The 22,259-nt window shown below is 48.1% G+C and overlaps 8 protein-coding genes across 15 annotated transcripts in view; 3 read left to right on the top strand and 5 right to left on the bottom strand.

Annotated features, from left to right (window-relative positions):
* Positions 1 to 4,498, top strand: part of cabp1b (calcium binding protein 1b) — a 10,256-nt gene extending 5,758 nt beyond the window's left edge. For 2 of the 3 annotated variants that reach the window (XM_029838107.1, XM_029838110.1), the window contains exons 2-8: positions 1,170 to 1,337; positions 2,244 to 2,274; positions 2,350 to 2,493; positions 2,574 to 2,683; positions 2,814 to 2,888; positions 2,977 to 3,049; positions 3,428 to 4,498. In XM_029838107.1, the coding sequence (XP_029693967.1) occupies positions 1,170 to 1,337; positions 2,244 to 2,274; positions 2,350 to 2,493; positions 2,574 to 2,683; positions 2,814 to 2,888; positions 2,977 to 3,049; positions 3,428 to 3,453 (627 nt within the window). In that variant the 3' untranslated portion in view covers positions 3,454 to 4,498. The remainder of the gene's footprint in view (positions 1 to 1,169; positions 1,338 to 2,243; positions 2,275 to 2,349; positions 2,494 to 2,573; positions 2,684 to 2,813; positions 2,889 to 2,976; positions 3,050 to 3,427) is intronic. The other variant, XM_029838108.1, reaches the window with a different exon arrangement.
* A 1,096-nt stretch (positions 4,499 to 5,594) lies between these two features.
* On the bottom strand, positions 5,595 to 8,238 carry LOC105416574 (homeobox protein goosecoid-2). Of its 2 annotated transcripts, none has more exons than XM_029837328.1 (3): positions 8,093 to 8,238; positions 6,016 to 6,589; positions 5,595 to 5,919 (listed from the first exon to the last, which is right to left on the bottom strand). In XM_029837328.1, the coding sequence occupies exons 2-3, from the start codon at positions 6,493 to 6,495 to the stop codon at positions 5,836 to 5,838; spliced, it is 564 nt and encodes a 187-aa protein (XP_029693188.1). In that variant the 5' UTR covers positions 6,496 to 6,589; positions 8,093 to 8,238; the 3' UTR covers positions 5,595 to 5,835. The 2 variants fall into 2 exon arrangements, with proteins under 2 accessions (XP_029693188.1, XP_011603236.2); XM_011604934.2 differs by lacking the exon at positions 8,093 to 8,238 and adding an exon at positions 7,757 to 7,872.
* LOC101076646 (transcription factor Adf-1-like) lies at positions 7,862 to 10,116 on the top strand. Of its 3 annotated transcripts, none has more exons than XM_003965535.3 (2): positions 7,862 to 8,023; positions 9,112 to 10,116. In XM_003965535.3, exons 1-2 carry the CDS (start codon positions 7,894 to 7,896, stop codon positions 9,801 to 9,803), a joined length of 822 nt encoding a protein of 273 aa, XP_003965584.2. In that variant the 5' UTR covers positions 7,862 to 7,893; the 3' UTR covers positions 9,804 to 10,116. The 3 variants fall into 3 exon arrangements, with proteins under 3 accessions (XP_003965584.2, XP_029693187.1, XP_029693186.1); XM_029837327.1 differs by lacking the exon at positions 7,862 to 8,023 and adding an exon at positions 8,284 to 8,422; XM_029837326.1 differs by lacking the exon at positions 7,862 to 8,023 and adding an exon at positions 8,335 to 8,464.
* Positions 9,981 to 12,657, bottom strand: rnf185 (ring finger protein 185). 2 transcript variants are annotated; one of them, XM_011604889.2, is made up of 7 exons: positions 12,492 to 12,656; positions 12,052 to 12,340; positions 11,629 to 11,647; positions 11,414 to 11,526; positions 11,215 to 11,269; positions 10,833 to 10,950; positions 9,981 to 10,730 (listed from the first exon to the last, which is right to left on the bottom strand). In XM_011604889.2, exons 2-7 carry the CDS (start codon positions 12,228 to 12,230, stop codon positions 10,633 to 10,635), a joined length of 582 nt encoding a protein of 193 aa, XP_011603191.1. In that variant the 5' UTR covers positions 12,231 to 12,340; positions 12,492 to 12,656; the 3' UTR covers positions 9,981 to 10,632. The 2 variants fall into 2 exon arrangements, with proteins under 2 accessions (XP_011603191.1, XP_003965541.1); XM_003965492.3 differs by having other exon boundaries at positions 12,052 to 12,657.
* Positions 12,658 to 12,778: 121 nt separating this feature from the next.
* LOC101076878 (chemokine-like receptor 1) lies at positions 12,779 to 14,422 on the bottom strand. The gene is made up of 2 exons (XM_003965536.3): positions 14,160 to 14,422; positions 12,779 to 14,083 (listed from the first exon to the last, which is right to left on the bottom strand). The coding sequence occupies exon 2, from the start codon at positions 14,055 to 14,057 to the stop codon at positions 13,029 to 13,031; it is 1,029 nt and encodes a 342-aa protein (XP_003965585.1). The 5' UTR covers positions 14,058 to 14,083; positions 14,160 to 14,422; the 3' UTR covers positions 12,779 to 13,028.
* Positions 14,423 to 14,877: 455 nt separating this feature from the next.
* LOC101065972 (iron-sulfur cluster assembly scaffold protein IscU-like) lies at positions 14,878 to 16,983 on the top strand. The gene is made up of 5 exons (XM_003965493.3): positions 14,878 to 15,032; positions 15,958 to 16,071; positions 16,161 to 16,271; positions 16,383 to 16,461; positions 16,560 to 16,983. The coding sequence occupies exons 1-5, from the start codon at positions 14,931 to 14,933 to the stop codon at positions 16,649 to 16,651; spliced, it is 498 nt and encodes a 165-aa protein (XP_003965542.1). The 5' UTR covers positions 14,878 to 14,930; the 3' UTR covers positions 16,652 to 16,983.
* tmem119b (transmembrane protein 119b) lies at positions 16,980 to 18,855 on the bottom strand. Its single transcript, XM_003965537.3, has 2 exons — positions 18,541 to 18,855; positions 16,980 to 18,096 (listed from the first exon to the last, which is right to left on the bottom strand). Exon 2 carries the CDS (start codon positions 18,079 to 18,081, stop codon positions 17,269 to 17,271), a length of 813 nt encoding a protein of 270 aa, XP_003965586.1. The 5' UTR covers positions 18,082 to 18,096; positions 18,541 to 18,855; the 3' UTR covers positions 16,980 to 17,268.
* Positions 18,856 to 19,378: 523 nt separating this feature from the next.
* Positions 19,379 to 22,177, bottom strand: LOC101077330 (probable GH family 25 lysozyme 3). 2 transcript variants are annotated; one of them, XM_011604891.2, is made up of 3 exons: positions 22,028 to 22,177; positions 21,782 to 21,879; positions 19,379 to 21,423 (listed from the first exon to the last, which is right to left on the bottom strand). In XM_011604891.2, the coding sequence occupies exon 3, from the start codon at positions 21,408 to 21,410 to the stop codon at positions 20,028 to 20,030; it is 1,383 nt and encodes a 460-aa protein (XP_011603193.2). In that variant the 5' UTR covers positions 21,411 to 21,423; positions 21,782 to 21,879; positions 22,028 to 22,177; the 3' UTR covers positions 19,379 to 20,027. The 2 variants fall into 2 exon arrangements, with proteins under 2 accessions (XP_011603193.2, XP_011603192.2); XM_011604890.2 differs by having other exon boundaries at positions 21,962 to 22,120.
* Between the last annotated feature and the right edge of the window lie 82 nt (positions 22,178 to 22,259).

Raw genomic sequence — 22,259 nt, 5'->3', positions numbered from 1 at the left:
CTCGCGTCCCGCGTGACCAGATCCTCAGCCTCGCCGACAGGCATTCCTGCAAATAGATGTTTTATTTGGCATTCCTCGGACAAAAGAGCAGCTGCACGTCCTGGAGGAAGCCCAAAAGGGCAGGGGACTGTTGAGGCCATCTGTGCCCAATGGGTCGCAGCCTTGGAGAACTTCTCGCTTCACTTTTCTCTGACGCCTTCTTTTGGGGTTACGCAACAGCGTTGACCGCGTGGCGTCGTAGTACATTTTTTTTTGGGCACGTTCTACCCACAGACATCCATGCCACATGCATCAGTGGGTCAGATTACCCAGCGGGCTTTTGTTCCCGTGGAGGAGAACGCGGGGACGCATGAACGAGCATTCGGACTGGCACGGCAACAGATGGAGCGTGAAGGTCATTTGGAGAGCGGCGAGTACTGCGGCCGTTTATTAAAGTCATTCGGGAGGCGTGCGTGCGGAGGTTCGGTGTGTTCCGTAAGAGCGGGAACGAGCTCACGTCTCAGAGATTTACGGCAGCGGGGGAACGCGGCTCCTTGGGTAATTCGCTGTGACGGCCACTCCGCTCTTCTCCCCTTTAGCCCTTTAGCGCAGCGGTGGATGCTGAGCTACCAACAGGACATGTTAGCGCTTTAAACTCGGCTCATCTCTGCTTGGCTGAACGGAGTCCGTTTTCCATTTCACCCTCAGATGGTTGGTTTAGCTGTTAGTTCGCTAACCTAAAACAACACTTGCCCTGCGGTCGATTAGCTAATTGGAGATTTTGATTTAGATTTTGAACCGCCCCCCCGAAAAGCCCCATCAGCAGCCTCAACTGATACAGAATGTTCCAAAATCTGCGGCTTGAAAAGAGACCCGATGATGTAACTCGCCGGCGAGCGTCTTGACCCGATCTCGTGACAACCCTCAAAGTTCTGCTCAGAATGGGGAACGGGGGCAGAAGCCCGCATGGGCGGCTTCGGTCGCTGTTGTCATGGTAAATTAAAGGCGGTGCCCCTCCCGACTGACCCGACTCCACACCTCTGTGACTGATGGGCATATGTCTGTCCCCCCCTCCCGCCTCCCCGCTGGTGACTCCATGTTGCTACATTCTGAGTCATGGTCTCTGCCCCCTGTCTCTGCTCCCATGTCTGGCCCCGTCCCTCCGTTGCCCTCCCTGGATGCTGCATCAGGACCAGAAGAAGAACTACAAAGCAGTGCAGTCCTGTGAGGAGGGGGGCTCTGGGGGGGCCTATCTTGAGCCGCTAGTGGCCCTGGCCCAGAACGGAGCCAACATGCACAACGTGCTGGGGCCTGCATGCATCTTTCTACGCAAGGGCTTCGCTGAGAGCCGGCAGGCTGTACGTAAGTCCAGAAAATTCATGCGCATGCTTTAGAGATTAGCACGTGCACAATAGCACTGCATGAAGTAGCTAAAAAAAATCTTGCCACGTTTGTAGAAATCGATGGGCAGTAGATGGATTTATGGCGCGTTTGCTGTTCATGTGTGCTCAGGCTGTAACATAGATCATTAATCTGAGACCCAATGACACAAAAATAGATTTTTTTAAATCACTTATTTAGTTTGTGTCGCACATCTGACTGTAAATGTGAAACCTAAAGCAATAAAATTGCCGTATCTACCCTGAAGGAACACGGAGAAGTGAAAAAAGGAGAAATTCAACATCAAAAACGACCACGATTACATAGTATAATCCTGTTTTTCACCTCAAAAGTGCATCCATGCATGTGAGCGTGTGTGTGAGTGTGTGTATGTGTGAGGCTGCAGCAAGCATGATGGACATTCAAGCTAGCAGTTAGCAGGATTATGGAAATGGGGCTACAGCGACGGCGGAAACGCTCCGTCTCCTCTGCGTCTGTTTCCAGCAGCGACGACACGAGTCGGGAGAAATGCAGAGGTGTTAGCGCTTGTTGTCGAGCGCCGGTCGAGCACGGAGGGTGCGTCGTTCCGAGTCGCTGGGCTGTAGAGAAGAGAGCGCCTGCATGCTTCTGTGTGTCTGACAACACAAATCTAACCCACAAAGACGCCCCGCAGGAGTCTGTTGGTTACCCGGCGGCGCCCGATGTCCTGCTGCCCGGTTCCCCACCAAGCGCCAAAAGAGTGCATGAGTTCCTCAGCTCTTGATAGAACCCAGCTGAGTTCTGGCACCGAGCTCCACCTGCTGGCAGCTATTTTTACCATGTTACTGAGGGGTGTTCGGGTTGGGGGTGTTTAGAACCTCACCGTGCGCTGTGACTCTCCACAGGACCGAGAGCTGAGGCCTGAAGAAATGGACGGTACGTTGCCTTTTATTTAAAGGCTCTTGTTGTGTCCCGCGTCGCACTCACGCGCTTTCGTCCGGCTTGTCTCAGAGCTGAGGGAGGCGTTCAAGGAGTTCGACAAAGACAAAGACGGTTTCATCGGCTGCAAAGACCTGGGCAACTGCATGAGGACGATGGGATACATGCCCACGGAGATGGAGCTGATAGAGCTGAGCCAGCAGATCAACATGAACCGTGAGTACCGGCCGTCACGGCCTCGGCTTCTCGCGCTCGCCACAGGCCGCCGTCATCCCTGCTTCTCCTCTGTCCGCCAGTGGGAGGACACGTGGACTTTGAGGACTTTGTGGAGCTGATGGGGCCCAAACTGCTGGCTGAGACCGCCGACATGATCGGGGTGAAGGAGCTGAGGGACGCGTTCAGGGAGGTGAGGACAGAGCGGAGATCGTGGTAGCGAGAAAATCTGCTTCATGAGACGGAATCTGTCATGAAGACGGATTCTTTTGACATTCGTGGCGAATGGATCAGGTATCGTCTCCTTTTCCTCCCGTTTTCAGTTCGACACCAACGGCGACGGGATGATCAGCACGGCGGAGCTCAGAGAAGCCATGAAGAAGCTGCTCGGGCAGCAGGTAAAGACGTCCCAGGAGAACCTTCTGTCCTCCCAGTCAGTGCTGGTGTCCTTTTACTGATGCATTCACACCTCCTGACCCCTCTCAGGTGGGACACAGGGATCTGGAGGACATCCTGCGGGACATTGACTTGAACGGCGATGGACAAGTGGACTTTGAAGGTGAAAACAGAGGCTGTGTATGTATGTTTGAGCCAACAACCCCGACCAATGTTCCAATATTACGCTGATATTCAAGGGAGGGGGGCGCCTGTCAGATTATCTCCATAGCCAGAGATTATAGCACCTCACAGATTATCCACAGGAGACGCGCAGCAACAGGGAGCCGTCTCAGAGTGCAGATGCTCTGTTGCCGTTTCTATTTTTAAAAGCTCCTGGGCTCTGGGAGCGAGGCCAATGCATGTTTGTCATGTAACATTCATGGCGGCTTCACAACTGTGCATGTCTCCTCCCATGCTTCGGAGCTGCAGTGTGTGTGTGTGTGTGGGGGGGGGGGGGTTTGGCCATTCGCATCACACCCGTTTGTTCTCTCTCTCCCAGAATTTGTGCGGATGATGTCTCGATGAGCCGACGCGTCCCAACCTCCTTGTTTTTATTTTTTAACCTCTTGGAGGACGAGAGCTGGACGACCGACCTCCAGCCTGGGCTTGAGGGAAGTAATCAAACACACACATATCAGCCCTGAGAGCGGCGCCGCTGCGCACAGGCCCGGCGGCTGCACCGCCGACGCTCCGCTGCTGCTGTTTCCAAGAGCACAAACTAAACCAACAGATGCATTTGAGACCTTTTTAAGTGTATATTTAAACGGTAATAAGACGGGAGGAGGAGAGGCGTGTCATGAATTAGTAGCAGTAGAAATACGCCAGCAGACGCCCCAAACCGACCCAGCGGGGTTCCGTTTCAACGCTGACGACAAGCACAAATTCAGTTGGCGTGATCCCGACAAAGCTGTGCTTTTCTGTGTCGTGCGTGCTGTCGTCCCTCCACTCCAGCCCCGATATTTTAAGGTTCGTGCCCGAGGAGCCGCGTGAGCCCTCTGCAGTTTAATACCGATGTGCGCGTCCCGCTGTGGCGTTTATGTGATCCTCAGTGTGATTCTCCTCCTGAACCGAAGCTTTACATCAGCGAGGCTGGTTATTGTTTCTCCCATCCAGCAGGTTTTAATGTGTGACCTTTGACCTTCACTTTGGTGCAACATTTCTAACTGTAATACCTCAAAATGAACTCATCGGTCGTGCTCCTGTAGCCTAACCTCTGCAACGTCTTGACCTTCAATATCTCTATTTCTAAAGAAGCCAGAGCTTCAATGCAAAAATAAAAAATAAAGATTGCCAAAGAACGTTTACAAGCTAATTACTCCGTGTTGTACGTGAACGCAGTGTGTTTTAGAAATGCTGAACTCTTGGTAAAAAGTGTGAGAAGTGACCAGGCAGCCCCGTGAACGGTGGACTGTTCTGACAGTAAATGGACGCGGGGACACGATGTGGACGTTGTTCTAAACAAGGGAACTCTTAACTCTGTGGTTTTACTGTCTATGCATGCGGAAACAAGACATTTGTAGCAGAATATATCATATGCTGTATTATATATCTAATATATTACAATAAAGGTTTTTACTGCTCATGGCTTCCATTTTTTTAATTTAAATGTAGCTCTTGCAGTCAAAGTAAGGAAATAAATAAGAAGAAAAAAATTCTTAAAACTGATGATGACTTAGACTAAGAATGAGTTGTTTTTAAATATTTGCTTATACTTGCAAGTGATTTGGAGGCATTTTTCCTCGTGTGGTTTGCAGAGCAAACGGCCTGTGGCGGTGCTGAGGCAGCACGCAGGTTTTGAATCACAGTATTTTGTCGGGATTTGTTACAGAAACAAAGCGAGAGGGCTTTAGCTTTGGGGACTGAGAGCATCTCCAGAGTGTTCGGGCCTGTCAGGGGAGCCGGCAGATGGTCCAAATCAGTGTCAGGGGAGCAGTCAGCCCAGGGAGGATGATGATTGTGGCGGCCTGATTACAGACCTCAAATAGTCTCAGCTCTGACCAGTTCAAATTCAATTTAAAATCATGATTCTTTTCTGTGAAAAAGAATTCTTGATGTTGCTTGTTTTTTAAAAAAAATGTCTGCAAGGGTTTGTTGGATTGCATCACGTGCATGAACATGGATCAAACTCACAGAACTGAATCATAAAACACACATATTTGACCTTGTAACAATGAGTATTAATTAATGAGTAACAACGATCAAGAAAGGCTGCATCTCTGTTCCCTTCCAAGTCTTAATAAGAAAACGTGTCTGCAAGAAATACAAATCTTGGGAAATGTCGCCCTCTACCGGCCACATTGAATCAGTGACACTCCAAAACAGGGCTGACCGGTCCTTCGGGCCAGCCGGGGTTTTTGTCCTACCGGGCAGAAAACCCTTTCTCCAAGGAGAGTGGATCCGAGGGGAAAGCTTTGTCTACCTGGTAGGAGAGATTGGTGAAAAGAGATGAACAAACAGACAAACAAAGAGGGATAGGAAGAAATAAAAGAGAGGAACAGAAACCAAAGATCAAGGGGGATTATTGCAGACGCAGTAAAAGAGGTGCAGAGGGAAGTTGGCGAGCAAAGAGACAGAGAAAAAAACCTGAAGAAGCTGGAGTAAAACGTTTTTTTCCCTTGTAAATCACTCCTTTGTTAAGCACATTGATGAATTTAAAGACACAGACAACATACAAACAGTTTAATGAGAGGAAAAATGATTTTCTGCTTTAAAGTCCGGGTTTTGTGCTCCAATTAACCCCACATATACATTTCATGTCAACTTCACGGCTGTTTCCTGACACAAACACAGTCAGCTAATATGGCGCGCCGGCATATGGACCAATACAGCCCGACTCTACGCGTGAGCGACGCCCCTAACGTGCCATTCCTGGTGGCGCTACATCCATCAGTCGCACACGGGCTCTCCTCAGAACGAGCTCTCTTCATTCTCCACTGCTGAGGAAGATCTTTTCTGGCGCCTCCACTTGGCTCTGCGGTTTTTGAACCAGACCTGTGGACAGAACCGGAAGGCCAGGCTTCATCGTTTCCGCTGTAAATGATGAAAAGCTGCCGATATAAAACCTGAATGACCTGTCATGCGTCTCACCTCCACTCTCTCCTCTCTCAAGTGTGTCTGCTGCGCTAGTTTCTCCCTCGTGTTCACATCTGGATACTGATTCTGCAGGAAGAGCTCCTCCAGAGCATCCAGCTGCTCCTCGGTAAAAATGGTGCGGTGGCGCCTGGTTCTCCTCTGCACCGGGCCGGGGTCCTCCTCCTCCTCCTCCTCCTCCTCCTGTCTGAGCGGGTATCCTGGTCTGCGGGGGTCTGCGAGGTTCGCCGTGGTCCAGCCGTACTTGAGCTCTCCCTCGTGGCTAAAGTCAGCCTGGAGCAGGTCTCCACAGTGGGAGCAGCAGCAGCAGCACAGGCAGGCGGGATGAAAGACCTCCGCCTGGACCACCGCCCGACCCGCCGCCCTCTCGTTCAATCCCGCTGACCTTCGACCTCCATTGCTGTCAGGATATCTGCTCAGAATGTTCTCAATAGTAAAAGGAAACTTCTGCCGTTGCCTCCTGGTCGCTCCATCCATCTCAAATTCTGAACATAAGCAGAGAAGTTTGGAAGAACTCCTGACTGCTCCGGCTCAGCTGCTGCTCTGCGTCTGCAGCACATCTTGTCTGGCCCTTATAGCAAAAGGGTATAAAAAAAAAAAGAAAGAAAGGAAATCTATAATCCCTCCTCGATGCACCAGACACATAAAACGTTTGAAACTTAAGTCCTGGCTAATCTGGGCAGTTTTGTGAAGAGGTTAGGGTGGCCGCCAGATTCAGTTAATCTTGAGTCATTCCTTTCTCCAAAAGAAATCAGATTTCAGTGCATAAAATGAGAAGTCGGCGCTCCTGAGATCCTCTTTGTTCAGGTTTTAGAGAAAAGGGGATTGCTCTGTATTAAACACCTGGATTTAAAGATGGATGTTTGTGGCGCGGCCCCGCACTCACACGTGTGGAATTTGAGGATTAGTTGCTATTATTTCCCTATAATAACCCCTTTTTTATCATCTATAAATGATCTTTTGCAAATAGATGGGCTGATGTTGACCAAAATCCAGAATATGTCCCGTTTCTGCCCCGCGCATCATGTGTCTTATCTGTGCGCTGCAGTCTTTGTGCCTCACGTCTGACAATGTGCACAGCTCAGGTAAAGCTATTACAGGGTAAATTCACCTCCCCTCAACAAATCCTGTGATTTCATACAAAGTAATACACCTTTTCCCCCTCTACGGGGAATTAATGGATTTCAAGAATCTGTCCTAAGCTCCTCTGATAACAGCTTTTGAAAACAGATAACAATAAACACTATCCCGTCCTTTTCACTTGGCTTTAATAGCACACACACTGTTGATGCATCTCACGCACACACACACACACACTCAACATGAGTGTGTGTTTGAGATGGTTATCTGCACTTATTGTTGTTCTCCACAACAGTTTTCATCACAGGGGATTAGAATAATAAAGGTTAGTTTTGCTGTTGTAAGAGCAATATTTGAACCAAGAAGTGGAGACACAGAAAGCCGTTTTTCAAGGTGTTTAGGGTGGAAAAATAAAAACTATAGCTTCAGCGAAATTAAAAAATACATTGAAATGGCCGCATCATTTAAGCCAGATAAAGTGCAAACTATTATTATTGTCCATTTAAGCAATGTGAAGCACACAGAGTGACGTAAACACGCATTCAAACAAACCCATTTACCATTTTGTAACCCATAATAAAAAATGTAGGTATTGAATGGTGGAGGGGAAGCCCGGGTCCGGCGCCCCCTAGTGGACAAATGGACCTACAGCACTCACCCCTGGAGAGCCGAGCGGCAGCGCGCGGCAGGCCGCCCGCTACTCGCGATATCTCGCGGAGGCAGCGCTGAGCGGAAAAGGCGGGAGAGGGCTGCCGCTTCCGCGTACGCGCAGCACTGCAACAACAGTAGGGCAAAATGGACGAAAAGTTAATATCGGCCGTTTTTAATTATCCCGAGCTGTACAACGTGACCATACCGGACTACCGCTGCACTGATAGTCGCGCGAGCGCCTGGCGAAACATCAGCATTGCGCTGGGTCTGCCGTGTGAGTATCTTTCTGTTAATATTTCTTTTTCGGTTGCTTATCACAACTTTAATGATAGTTATTGCTTACTTGGCAGGCGCTGTCCCACTCCGGCGGTCAAAGACGGGGAAAAAATAGTTAAAAATACGTGTTTCTAAACGGTACTTGACACGTCTCACGCGGATAATTTGTGGATGTTTTGTTTTGTTTTTTTTAAACTTTTTTTCATTAGTGCGAGGACGTGACGGTGTGGCGGCGGCCGCGTGGTCGCAGCAGGCGCGCGCAGGGATAGCGGCAGCGGGCGCAGCACGCGCTTCACGACACGGTTCTCCAGCTGCACCGCGTGTGTAACACGGCGGAGAGCGAGACCGGAGCCTGGCTCGCGCTAGCTAGCGCCCCGAAGCCTCGCGTGCTGATCAAGTACGTCAGAGGCGGAATGTTGAGGGCCGGAAATGTGGTCAGGTGCGCGAGGTCAAGTTTAATGATGGAAACTTATCACACACGTTTAAAACCTAAAACGCGCCCACGTCGAGACCCAAAATGAACCTTAGCTTGACTGCACATCATTTTCCCGCGATTAATTAAGAGACAAATTAATAAAGACGCCAGACTGCGTTTAAAATTTTATATGGGGGGGCCGTTTGATGTTTCTCTATATAATTTATGAGGCCGCAAAATTATTGAAACGTCCACGCCTCTTGTTTGTGTGTTCCATATTTTATGTTCAAAGCTGTGAAACTTCGAACCGAGGTGATAGTCATTGTTAATCCACGGGTACCGAGAAGCCACAGTAAGAAGTGTGTTTTTAAGCCATCCTGCTGCAGAATATCACAGTAGAAGCAGCGATCTGTGACCTGTCCAGGGTGTATTCCTGTCTCTTGCCTCATGACTGCTGGGATACGGTCCAGTAACCCCCCATGATCCAGATAAGGAATGAGCTATGGTTAACAGGAAATGGAGGGCTGCCAGATCATGACGTTTCTAACATACAGGTCCTAAATTGTGTCCTGAAATTGCAACGGTGCAGATTAATTCTCAGCATTTTCCCCCGCATTCTAATTCCCCACCGATACAAAAACACTGTGGCTGACTTGAGTTTTGTTTTACAGCTGATGAATGTAAAAGAAAATGGAAAAACATGAGAGACCGGTACTTGAAGGAAGTCCGAATGGAGATCAAAAGCAAGAAACAGGGCGAGATCGTCCCCAGCAAGTGGAAGTACAGACAGCTGATGGATTTCATCGCACCTTTCGCCGGAACGAGGAGCTGCGTGGCGGACATCTGCGGCAACGACGACCACGACAATCCCGACGAGTCCGGCAGCACGGAGGGAGAAAACGCGCCGTCCGAGTTGGTCAAGACGCCGCAGCCCCTCGGCAAGGTGGCGGTGAGCCAGCCTGACCTCAAGCCTCACGTGGCGTTCGTCCCCCAGCTCCCGTCCTTGTCCCAGGACGTGCAGGTCGGCCCGCAGTCGGGTTCGGCCAAGCTGCAGTCGGGCGCGTCGTTCACGCCGGGCAGCAAAACCGGACGCAAGCGCCAGCTGGCGCCCGATGAGACGCCCTCGCTGCCAGCCGCCCAGAGCCTGCAGTCGCCCTCGAAATGGCCGAAAGACAATGGCGGCGCGCCGCCGAACAGACCCCGAGACGAGGACGAACTGTTCATGCTGAGCTTCGTGCCGGCTCTGAAGAGACTGGCGCCGCAGAAAAGGTGCGAGACCAAAATAAAGATCCAGCAGATCATGTACGAAGCGGAGTTCAACGTGTCGCGGCCGGAGAAACGCGCGGATTCCCAGCGGGACTAGATCGGACTGGCGTTTTTGTATTTCGTTTTCTAAACATCCTTACATTTGCTGAATATCTCCTTTTATAGCTGAAAATTAAACTCCCACATGAGGACACGTTCGGCTCCGAGCAAACCTGAGTTAAACTCTTGACAGCTTATTTATTAGATGGGAAAAGGAAACGATCCGACATCCAGCGACGAGACAGACGGATTATCTTTATTTACACAGTTTACCGTCCGTACAGTAAATTTACATTTTAAAAGTGATTTCTGTCTCATTTACTTTGTAATTACAGTATATTACATTTAAATAGTGGCAGAAAGGTAAAAAAGGGAACTAAACTTAGGGAAATTAATTTTAAACTGCCTAGACACAATTAAGCATTTCGTTCTAGTCTTATTTAAAACCTTTACATGATATTAACCATACGCTGTATGAATTGTGGTACATTTTAATGACAAAATGCACAAATAAAGACCGAATGATAACTTTCTGAAAGGCTCAATCCGAACAGATTCACGCCAACATAAAAGCATGTCGGAATATTTCTCATTGACAAAGTCCTAGAAATATTTTTGATTTTTTTGTGGCCCAGTGGGGGGGGGCAACAGTTTGAATTACAATCATTTAATTATCTAAAACCTTAACTCTTATTTTGATTCTTATTTTGCAGATTTACAGACAAAACAAAGAAAGGTTGAGATTCCCAAAGTACTCTGAACATGTCAGATGGTGTCGGGTGGAACAGAACATAACAAACCCAAAACCGTTCAGAAGGGGGGGAAATCGTGACGTGTCCATCGGTCCTTTTTGGACACTGGAAGGTGTTGGTCGGCTTTCTGCTGGTTTATGCAATCAGCAACCAAAACATAATCATCAGGGCGACAAACAGGAAGAGACGAGACAGGAACTGCTCGTCCATGTGCTGGGGTGTCCCCGGGGGGGCTGTTTAGAGGATTTAACAGCAATTATTTAACGTTGCACTTCTGAGAGGCTGTAAAACTGTACAAGCACTGACTGACTGACTGTAAAATGATAAGAAAATACCTGGGGGGGGTCTTCCATCATTGATGTTGAAAGCTGTAGCAAATATTCCAAAGGGAAAGGCGCCGATCCCAAAAGACATCTGGAAACCTCCATCTCCAAACCCAAACCCTTGAAAGCCCTGGGAACCATATATCAGTACACTATTAATGCCAAACTGCTGAGGTTTCCGGAGCATTTCGCAGAAATGAGTGAGACTGTGACGCAACAGCCCAGGAAATTAGTTGTCACACCCCAGAGACGTGCCGAGTCTGCAGCACTTATTGTATAATAGACCCCAGTGGGAAAGGCACTGGATAGGCACCTACACAATCCTACGTAATGGTTTCATCATGTATGCCTCATAGTCATGTGACGAATGTCGTCATTATTGTGTGATACTTACACCACGGTTTTCTGGCTCAGGCCTCTGTCCTTGAGGTCGAGGGGGAGTTTTCTCTCTGTGGATTACAAGCAGAACCTCATTTTTTCCAAAGTGCTTCTTTTAGTTCTATCAGTTATTCAAAAATGAAAACAGAAGTCCGTGGTACGGTGATTACATAATCAGGCTTACAGTCAGTCTGACCTGTTGCAAACATTCTCACCTGGGGTCCTGTTGACCTGTGCTTCCCCGCCCGTATAAAGGGATGACCTTGTCTCTGCTGATGCCAGCTTTACAAACCGGACACACTTGTCTGTTGGGCCTGGTCTCCAACCACTGCATAAAATAAAGAACTTTAAAGACCCGAATGACAGCATCAAGGAAACATCATCGTTAGCATTTGAAAAAACAAAAACCAAACAGGTTTGGCGATCTTACCTGATGCAAGCATGGCCAACTGAGCCGGAGAGAATGGAAAACAGGTGGAGATAAACATGAAGAATGTGGTTAGTGATACAGGAAATATGACCGCCTGAAACTAAAGCAGCATTTTCTTTCTAGACGATGACCATATCAATTATTAAAACTGAGATTAGAGACAAACTCCGACCTAGAGATTAGAGACAAACTCCGACCTAGAGATTAGAGACAAATATCCGACCTCATCTATAATCAACAAATGTTGGCAATAATTCTGTAAAGAAATGAACATCTCTACTCTCTCCAAAAACTACATTGTTCCAGTAACTTGCGTCTTGGATAAATCAAGTTAGATTTATTAAGACCTATGCATCACTTCTGCACAGTTTGATATAACAGATGTACGGTAATATAATAGAAAGCTCTAAAACAAACTCATACCAGAAGAGGTGTCCACACAGGCTGATTACCGCATCCTTAGCCGTGTCCAGGCAGATATTACACTCGAAAGTACTGTCCTGGTTGCTGTTGTCGGACGTAGTCGAGCCGCTGGATCCCGGACAGGGGTTTTCGGTGGCCGCGGTAGAGGCGGAAGCTTGAGGGGCGGCTGCGGTGGCCATTTCAAGATAGATCCGCTTAATAACAAGCTACAAGTGGGGTGACTCTGCTGGCACCCAGCTCTTCAAATTAAGCACATAAGGAGATCCAGTTGCCAAGTGCGAGGTTTCAGCTAGCGAAGTGCGGAAAATGGTTGAAATAAGCAGGGTTACTTTTAGATTAAATGAATCGAATAAAATAGTTTTCGTGCTAGCTAGCTTCCACGTTGAAACCGTAACCAATATTCGCTACCAGCTATTATTAGCAAGCTAAAAGTGATTCACCTTTGACGTTTTAAGACCCGGGTGACAGGTTGAGCAGAACAGTTTAAAGAGCTAAACAAAACTAAGCCAGACTGTAACTCAAACTACAGTCCTATAAATCTACAGTAAACCTTATTCGAAATTTGAGGAAATATCCACACAGCTGATCGCTTCACGGATCTGTGGTACGCCTTCCGGCTTGTGGCATATAGGGGGCGTGGTTATGGATATAACGGAAATGACGTTCACCACGACCAATCAAGCAATTATTATCTTGAAATGTATAAACAAAGGGTCAAATCAGTACGGACATTTATCTTTGAAAGTTTACTTGCTAAGGACAAAATACATACAAGATACATCATAAACGACCTTTAAACAACATATCAATGGTACACAATTTACATTGACACAATTGTTAGACAAATTTATTTTCACAAAGTGGTTGGTCATTTGACCTTGGTTATTATCTAATCTAATACAGGAATATTAGCACATCTTGTGTTTATGTCGTGTAAAAAATTGGAAAAGCAAAATGCACATTTTGTAATTTTTTCCTCATGGCTGATAAACAAGCTGATTTAACTTCAATTGACTCATAGACCTTGAATTACTCTGACCTGTGCGAAAATCCTCTCTTGCTGCCTCCTCCATCCTCGATGTCCAAGAGCGTTTAAGTATTTGTTTAAAGTTATTTCCAATCAAGACATAAAGAAATGGGGATATGAAACTGTTCGCTGCAGCCAGTGTGCCTCCCACCTTTAGGCCAATTTGGATTAATTCAAGGCTATTGTTCTTTAAATCTAACTCTAAAACAACAAAGCTATGATAAGGGACCCAGCACAAAAAAAATGACAAAATGAGAGCAGCGATAACTTTGTAAGGCTTTGATGACTTGATGGTCAAACTCCTCAGTTTCACAGCAAACAATGAGCAACAACATAAAATCATCAGGAAAGGAATTATAAATCCGCAGGTAAGTCGAACCAGTACCACTGCCTCGTGCATAGAATGGCTGGTGTAACTAGTGTGGCACTGAGTGATGGATCCGTGGGCTGTGATTTGTCTGAAAATCATTGTGGGAAATGTCAGAAGTGCAGAAAGGACCCAAACAAGGAACACAAATCCAAAAGCTTTGGGAACCGTCCGGTGGTTGTGTGACCAGACCGGGAAGAAAACCATTACACAGCGGTCCGTGCTGATCAGAACCAACAGAAAAACACTGCTGTACATGTTCAGGAACAGGGCAGAGGAAGTGAGCTTGCACAAGGCCAGCCCAAAAGGCCAATGTGAGGTGATCTTATAGTAAACCTCCAGTGGCAACAATGCGCAGAACAGAAAATCTGAAACAGCCAGGCTGATGTACCAGACGGTGACGACAGTTCTTTTCATTTTCCATCCACAAATCCATATCACCAGTGAATTTCCTCCAAGGCCAATCACCGATATAGCGATATTGATCGCCACCAGTAGATGATTAAAAGGGATATGAGATTGGCTGAAATTCAGCGTGTCATCGACAGAGGATTTGTTTTCAGTTTCATTGCCTGGATTGTAATCATCATATTCAATGTAATCCAAATCCATGTTGATCCTGAGTTATAGGACTCTTTCTAAAAATAGACACAGAAAATAGAAATTAGATTTTTAACCACTTTTACACTCTATTAGGCAGTTAAAAGTACTTACACTGTCTCTTGACGGCAGCCTGGCTCTCTACCTCTTTTGCAACTGGAAACCAACTTCTCATTTTGGTTTCCTGGGTGTGTTTTTCATGAAACGGTCAGGAACCATGCAAAGTGATTTGAAATTGAGTCACTTTTGGGTTTTTAGGTTGTGTGGTCGATTTATTATGGCATGTCGAAGTATTTAAAGTATTTGATCTGTTACAACAACAATAACTAGAAACAAAGCACTCAGAGCGCAGACCTCCACCAAAACTAAAAAAAATTAATTGTAATGCCTTCAGAGAGAGAGAGAGACAGAGAGAAAGACAAAGAGAGAGACAGAAAGACAAAGAGCGAGAGAGAGATAATCATACATCGATTGCGTTATAATCAATGATGAAAACCCTTGGCTTTGATCAACACCTATAATCTTTGGCAGATCAAAGCTCACCATCCCTCCGAAGGACCCCCGTTATTTAGAACTTCCTTGGCCCGTTGTCAACATTTCATGCATATTTTAGAATCTGTTCATAACTTCTTGACTTGTTTTTCTAACAGTAAGAAAAACAGTATACTGTAATTAGAGAACCTTGGCGGAGATGAGAAAGAAATACCCTTATAAAACCCCGTCAAACGCGTTTTATGTGAACGTTCGTGAAACTCTGCCGACAAGCGAGTCCTCGCGACCTTCCGGACAGCCAATAGCGACCTCGCTTATTGAGGGGGTGGCCACCCGGGTCACGTGACCCACTGTTTTGAAACTGCGCCATCCTCCGACCTGCGTAGTGCGAACATGGCTGTGACCGTGGTGAACAAGTGTCGCGGCTCTCTTGCGTTTCTGACCCGGACGATCTCGGCTCCGGAGTTCTTCACCCAGTGTTGCTACCACAAGAAGGTAAATGACGAATTAAACTCTTAATGCCGGTCTTCCCGAGCTTTACATTACTGCGTCACGGTGTGCAAACAGCAGCTGGCACGATGCTGGGAGCCTGGATTTTATTCATAGTATTCTGAGCCATCGAAAGTGTGATTAAATGTTTTAGTAAATATATCTCGGGTAATAAAAAATGGAAGCTAGATATTTACAAAAAATTAGAGCCGTCGGCAAGTATACAGAAAGTTACATCACTCTTTACGGGGCTTGTTTATATAAAGCGTAAAAAGTGGCAATAAATAATTAAATGGGGTCATTAGACTACTGCATCTACACTATTATTAGTTTTAAATGTTTACCAGTAGCCAGATAGAAGTAAGATTAAGATAACGTCACTAATCCCCAAAAAGGTCAGTGTCTGTGCTTTAAATTGGCCGATAAGCTCCGATTAATGAGGTTTAAGGGTGTTTGGAGGAATCTATTGGGGCATTTAACCTATAACATATATAAATTATAAAGTATGGGGATGCTCATTGTTGAATTTTCTAACCACGCAGTTCAATTCTTGTTTTTGTTTTTTTTATCAATAAAGAATTCGATGCTTTGATTTGAAAAAAACAAATCTCGTATAATGTCAAACTTCTTTCCACTATTGGAACTGCAAAATGATTCTGGTGAGAATATTCTGGTCACAGTGACTCAGCAGGGTTGGGGGAGGGGACGGGGGACCGGGGACAGGATGCTGGAGTTGACACAGGCCACAGTGAAATCCAGTCCTAATCAGTTTATTCTAACATGGCTGAACAATAGCCAGAACCTTCCCTTGTGATAAACAAGGCTTCCAGACATTCCAAATGTAACCGTTGTTCCTCTGTTGCATTGAACCATGGGGGGAAACAAATCAAAGAAAAGGAGGATTAATAATAATTGTCTGTGGTGCGCGTAGGTGGTGGACCACTACGAGAATCCAAGGAATGTGGGCACCTTGGACAAACATTCCAAGAATGTGGGGACAGGACTGGTGGGCGCTCCGGCCTGTGGAGATGTCATGAAACTCCAGGTATGTTTGTCACACTTATAAAAAGGTGGAATTTTGGGTTGAGGAAAAAATGCAGGGGTCAGCGCTCAAGGTTTAAAATGTTTGGACAGATTCAGGTGGACGACCAGGGGAAGATTGTGGACGCGAGGTTCAAAACCTTTGGCTGTGGCTCTGCTATCGCCTCCAGCTCCCTGGCTACCGAGTGGATCAAGGGCAAATCTGTGAGTGCGGCCTTTTACCACCGTTTAATCCGGCCTGCATTCGTGTCACCGTTCGCCAGAAAGGTCCAGTCTAAGGTTTTTAGTTCCCTTCCTGTGTTCTTTTCCTTTCAGGTGGACGAAGCTTCGACAATAAGGAACACTGACATTGCTAAAGAGCTCTGTCTCCCCCCCGTTAAGCTTCACTGCTCCAGTAAGTTTTTCTCTTCATTTCATTTAAACTCCTGCTTTTTTTTTTTTTTTCTTCTCCAACATGCATTTAATCTTTTGTTAAAAACATTTTTTCGACAGTGCTGGCGGAGGACGCTATCAAGGCTGCTGTGGCCGACTATCAGCTGAAGCAAGAGGATGTCCAGCAGGAGGCAGTGCAATCCAGCAACTAACCAGCGCCCTGGTCGTGCAGCACCACCACTTCCTCCTCCTGCATTCTGGATGATGCACCTTGTAGTGGGCACACCAGTGTTATTCCAGTATGTTACTCCTTTTAACCTGTCACGTACACGCACAACTTGAGTCCAGTTTGGCTTGACCTTATTTTACCAAATGATTTTTCTGAGTGTTCTGAACGGTTTGACCCTGTCAGCTCCTCATCACCTCTGTTCCGTGATATGCAAGATCCCACATGGAGACCTCCAAGGGTTCACAATGTGATTTAAGTCTAAATGTACTTTGTTTCCCCTCCTCGTTCAATCTGCAATAAAGTCGTCTCAGTGATGTTTTGTTTTGATTTATTCAGCTGAAATACACCCGCGGTTGTTGAATACAGAAGAGTCTGGGCTATAACGTGATGCAGAAATGGGCTTTACGTGACAAAAATCCGCCATTGAACGTCCACATTTTACCGAATATTCTGCCAGATACGATGAGGACGTGTGACGATGAGGCTCTGTGGATCAGACATAAACACGAGGCGCTCGAGTGAACATGTAGCTTTTTACCCTGTCAGACGTCCCCTGAGGATGTTTGATGGAGGGGCCCCTGGGGTGTTGGGCTCGGAACCTCAGAAGGCCGTTTTCTCTCCTGCGATCAGCTGCAGTGTTGCAGCATCGCCGTGAAGGTGAAGAGAGGGAGGCCGCAGAGTCCGGTCGGACGCGCACGTCTGGGAGTCGTCATCATCGTCCTCATCCTGTGGGTGAGGAAGCTGTGGAGGGGGGAGCTCAGCTGCAGCTGCCTCAGTGGGCCCATCTGGTCTCTGCTGTTCCAGGAAGCTCTGCTCTGGCTGGGAATCGTCCTCTGGCCTGCGGTCGGCTGCATTCTTCCTGCTTCCAGCCGCCTCCGCAGCATCCGCGGGTTTGCTGGGCGTGCGCAGGCTTCTGGCCGCCCTCATGATGTCGGCCTGGAGCTGCCTGTGAAAGTCGACCGGCTCGGGCTGCTGCTCCGGTGCTGGTTTCTCCGGGACTTCGTTAAAGGGTTTGGCCCCTCCGGTTTTGTCCCTGCGGTCCACATACATTTTAGAGGGGAACGCGGAGGGGTAGTAAGCGTTAACTTTGTGCCTGCGACTCATGAAAACGGCCCCGCATACGATGAGGAAGAGCAGGAGGATGAGGACACTTGAGACGATGATGAGCAGCATGTTCTCCTGCAGAAAGCTTACGGTGTCGCTCAGGAAGTCCGTCTCCACGGGTGCGGGGCCGGTCGGCGCGGTGCGGAACTCCGAGCTGAAGTTGCCGCTGCGCAGAAGATCGGTGAAGTTGCCGAGTTCTTCCCCGCCTGAACTTCCTTCCAGAAAGGTGTAAAAAGGTAACGGCGTGGCCGAGATGCCGCTGCAAAGCAGAGCGCACAGGCCGAACACACGGCGGGCTGGAGGAGGCATCTTATCCTCTCAGATCTGTAAAAAAACACAGCAAAGCCACTAAAATGTCTGCATATTAAAGGAAATCTGCATATAAAGGAACTCTTGAATCTTATAGGACTGTTTGTTCGTATTAGTAAAGTCAGCTGGGATCTGTGCACGCAAGGCCACATTAGAACCTTATTCTAATCAAGAAAAAAGGGGGGAAGGGTCACGGAGAACCCCTCAGACCGAGGGTCACGCATGGTCACGCAGCAGGCGCACACACGTGTGCACACGGTGTTAGTAACAGAAAGACAGCAGCCCAAAGTGATGGTTACGGAGCCACAGGATATTTAACATTTTTTAGACATTTGTTGTCTGTTTTTCGATAGCGGACCGCGATCGTTTAACCCGAACACTGCCAGAACCCCGCTCTCGCCCTCAACTTTGGGATGAACCGCACACGTGCTCCGTAGTGACGCAAAACCTTTTACTCACCATCCACGGTGGCGTCTGCTGCCCGGATGGCCTCGGAAGGAGGCTGAGCGGATGCAGTCTCGAAGAAGTGAAGTGAAGTGAAGTGAAGTGAAGGCGGGGGGGGGGGGGGGGGGGGGTCCAGCAAAGAGTGGCGAGAGCCCGCTGAGCCACGCCACCTCTGTCGGCTCCGATTTCAAGCCCGAGGTTTGTCTGAACGGTGCAGGGGAAAAAAGGGGAGGAAAGGAGAATTTTTTTTCCGCCTCTCCTGGATCTCCTCCCCCTCCAGCTGCAGAGGGGTCTGGGATCTCTCCGGTCTGCACACAGATTGTTCTGGTTAGGTAGGAGTTTATAATGGTGGCGTGGGGGCAGGGACCTCCCCCCGCCTCTCCTGTGTGGATAAAGCTCCAAATAAATATGGGGGGAAAAAACACTTTAGGAGCGTACAAGAGTTAAATTCGACCAAGATGCACAGAAGATGTGTGTTACTGATTGTTTTCTGAAGTAGGAGCCTTTGATTGACGGCCCAGCTCCTCCTGGAGCCTCAGGCTCTGACAGTAACAGCAGGCCGGAGGGTCAGAGCTCAGCCTGCGCAGGAAGAGCTTCACACAGATGGTTGTGACTGCGTTTGAGACGGGAGCGCAGCTTTATATGGTCATCAGGAGCAGGAGAGGAGGACAGGTTTACGTGGACACGACGCCGATGAGAGTGGCAGGGTTCTTAATGTGTGTGTGTGTGTGTGGGGGGGGGGTCTGGCAAGTGTGCGGGGCTCTGTTTTCTTTCCTCAGAAAGGGAAGTGAATATGAACTCAAGCCCAGAGACAGAAGAAAAGCCCTTTGTAAAATTGCTCCCATTAACTGTTTTGCTCCCGGGGCTCTTTTAGCTGAATAATTCGGGGGTTTGAAGTCGCAGAATGAAACAAAATAACAGAAAACTTTGCTGTAAAGGTCAGAAGGATGAAATAAATCAGACAAACCAGAGGGTGAAATGACTAATCTAACCCAACAACGATGACATAACCCAGAGTTTTTTATTGTTACCAAGACAAACAAGTCCCCCCCCCCCCCACATCACTAGACATGGAAAACAAGCCTCATAACACAAATGATGCCTCAATCCTAGCTAATTTTACACCATTTGATCTTGTTAATGACATAAAATGAAAGACGTCACTGGTTGAAAGAGTTAAATAAAGATTAGATTATTTACACAACCACCAAGAAGCCGAAACTGAGCAGAACATTTATCTCTTATCTCCTGGATCAGTACTTCCTGCTCCCCCGGTGTAAGACTCAAAATTTCAGTATTTTAGGAAACAACAACTGTTTTCGATCTCTCTGGGGGAGGTAAAATGGACCAGACAGCAGCCTGCGACAGCCTTGTTTCCAGTGTGGGCCTTTGCTGATTCTCCCGTCACACAGATTGTGCTGCAAAGCCAAACCGCAACCAGTGAAGAGGAAGTTTAGTCAAACAGCAACTGTTTCCAACATCGGCCGCGTCCACACACCCGTCTAAACAAAGCGATCGTTTTCTGGGAGGAAGCTGCTCAGGGTGAGGTTGTCTCCTCCCTCCTCATCGCTGTCTGTAACATTGTGGATCACCAGGACCCCGTTGGGCACCGGGTTGCGCTGCCTGGTGTAGGTGTAATTCTTTTCAGGCAGCAGAGAGGAGATGCACATCATCTCTGTGGCCGGCTGCTGTTTCCTGCCTTTGGATGGACGCGTTGATAACTTGGCGCAGAGGACAACTGTGGACACCATGAAGATGGCGGCTAGCCCAGCCAATGAGGCGATGGCGATGAGACACTGGGACATGCGTCCCCGCATGGAGCAGGGTTGGCCCGCTGTTGCTGGTGGGCTTTTGGGTGGAGAAGCTGGAGTCTGTCTGTTTGTTGGGTTTGGAGCCATCTTGGTTTCACATGGTATAAATACTCCTGTTGGCCTGATGGACCTGGATCCAGAGGTGGATCCAGAGGCAGAGCCAGGGGTGGATCCAGAGGCAGAGCCAGGAGTGGATCCAGAGGTGGATCCAGAGGTGGATCCAGGGGTGGATTCAGAGGCAGAGCCAGAGGTGGATGTAGAGGTGGATCCAGGAGTGGATCCAGAAGTGGATTCAGAGGCAGAGCCAGAGGTGAATCCAGAGATGGATCCAGGGGTGGATCCAGAGGTGGATCTAGAGGCAGAGCCAGAGGTGGATCCAGAGGTGGATTCAGAGGCAGAGCCAGAGGTGAATCCAGAGGCAGAGCCAGAGGTGGGTGTAGAGGTGGATCCAGAAGTGGCTGCAGAACCTGAGGTATAACCATCTGTGGAGGTCAACTCTGATGAAGAGTTAGAGGTCACAAACAGGTTGAGGTTCTTGGTGACAGGTGACGGAGTGGGGTCAGACCCCAGTGCCCCCCCAGAGCTGGAGTTGCTTCCCATTGTGGATGTATCAGAGGTGGGGGACCTGCTGAAGGTGAAGACGGGAGACGGAGTGGAAGCAGCAGCTTCAGGCCTCAGGGCGGAGAGGGAAGGTGCTCCGGGTGTCCTGTCAGAGGTGAAGACTGACTGCTTGTTCCACAGACCTTCTGCAGTTGTTGGGGTCCTCAAGTCTGTACTGCTGTGTGAATCACCTGTGTCCCCTGCTGTGAAGGCCTGCCGCTGCTCCGGGGTGGAGCTGCTTGTAGCCACGGAAACAGAAGCAGCGACGCTGTCGTCTGTGGTTTCCTCCTCCGCTGCTGCAGAGACGCTCCAGGCGTCAGGCTCCGTGCTCAAGTGCTCGCTTGTCGCGTTGGGGTCAGAGGTCGAGGTCGGGTTGCTGGTTACTGGGACGGAAACACTCAAGGACTTGGGAGAAAACAATCCGGATGTCCCCCACAGCAAAAGCAGGCAAACCTTCACGCTGCGCGGTAACATTGTCCCAAAATACCTGAAAGCACAGAAACGGTCCACAGTTACAGTTTTTCTGTATGAAAACCAACGAGTTGCTCTTGATTCTTGGGCTAAATTGTCTTTATATTGAGGCCGAAGATAACAGGGTGGTAAATGAACGTGTCATGTGTGGGGTGTGTTGGTCGTCTTATGATGAAACAGTCGGTGTTTCACCACAGCCGTTGAAAATACAAGCAAAAGCAGAACAAGGATGTCTGCACATATTCAGCATTTCGTCTAAACAGCGCAGGAATAAATAACTTATGTTATGTTGAGGATTAAGAGGGTGCAGACAACACCCAAAGTTCCTGGAAAAACAGCATGAAGCCTCTAGAGAGGATTTAGACGCGTCCTACCTTTGCTGCTGGGGGCTGACGGAGGGTGAAAATATGATCAAATGTTGAGTTCAGTTCATTTCTGCCTCTCTGAGGAAACGTCCAACACCACCATGATACTGTTTAAGTTAAAAAAAACAAACCCCACATCACATTTATGATATAGAGTCACGCACATCCTGCTTTGGGTTCCATCGTCACCTCAATCTGTCAGGTTTGGTGGTGACCTTTCCGATTTTTATCCATTCACTGCCAGATGAGCTTTACCTCATTGCTGCAGAGCTGAGGAGGGTCCAGGAGGTGCTGAACATGTTGGCTCTTCATGTCCTGATGTTGAAGAAGCAGGAAGTGCTCAGTTCTGTAAAACGTGTGGTACGTCACGCTAAAGACTCAAACCTGTGTGTCATGCAGGGCGAGAGCAGGAAGAGCAGTATGACAGAGGAAATAAGATGAATAATTACTAATTTGGGCTCAGAACTAGACTGTTTAATTTTTTATT

Source organism: Takifugu rubripes, chromosome 6, assembly GCF_901000725.2.
Source record: "Takifugu rubripes chromosome 6, fTakRub1.2, whole genome shotgun sequence".
NCBI lineage: Eukaryota > Metazoa > Chordata > Actinopteri > Tetraodontiformes > Tetraodontidae > Takifugu > Takifugu rubripes.
Note: the sequence above shows the minus strand (reverse complement) of the source record. Positions and strands in the feature narration are given on the sequence as shown.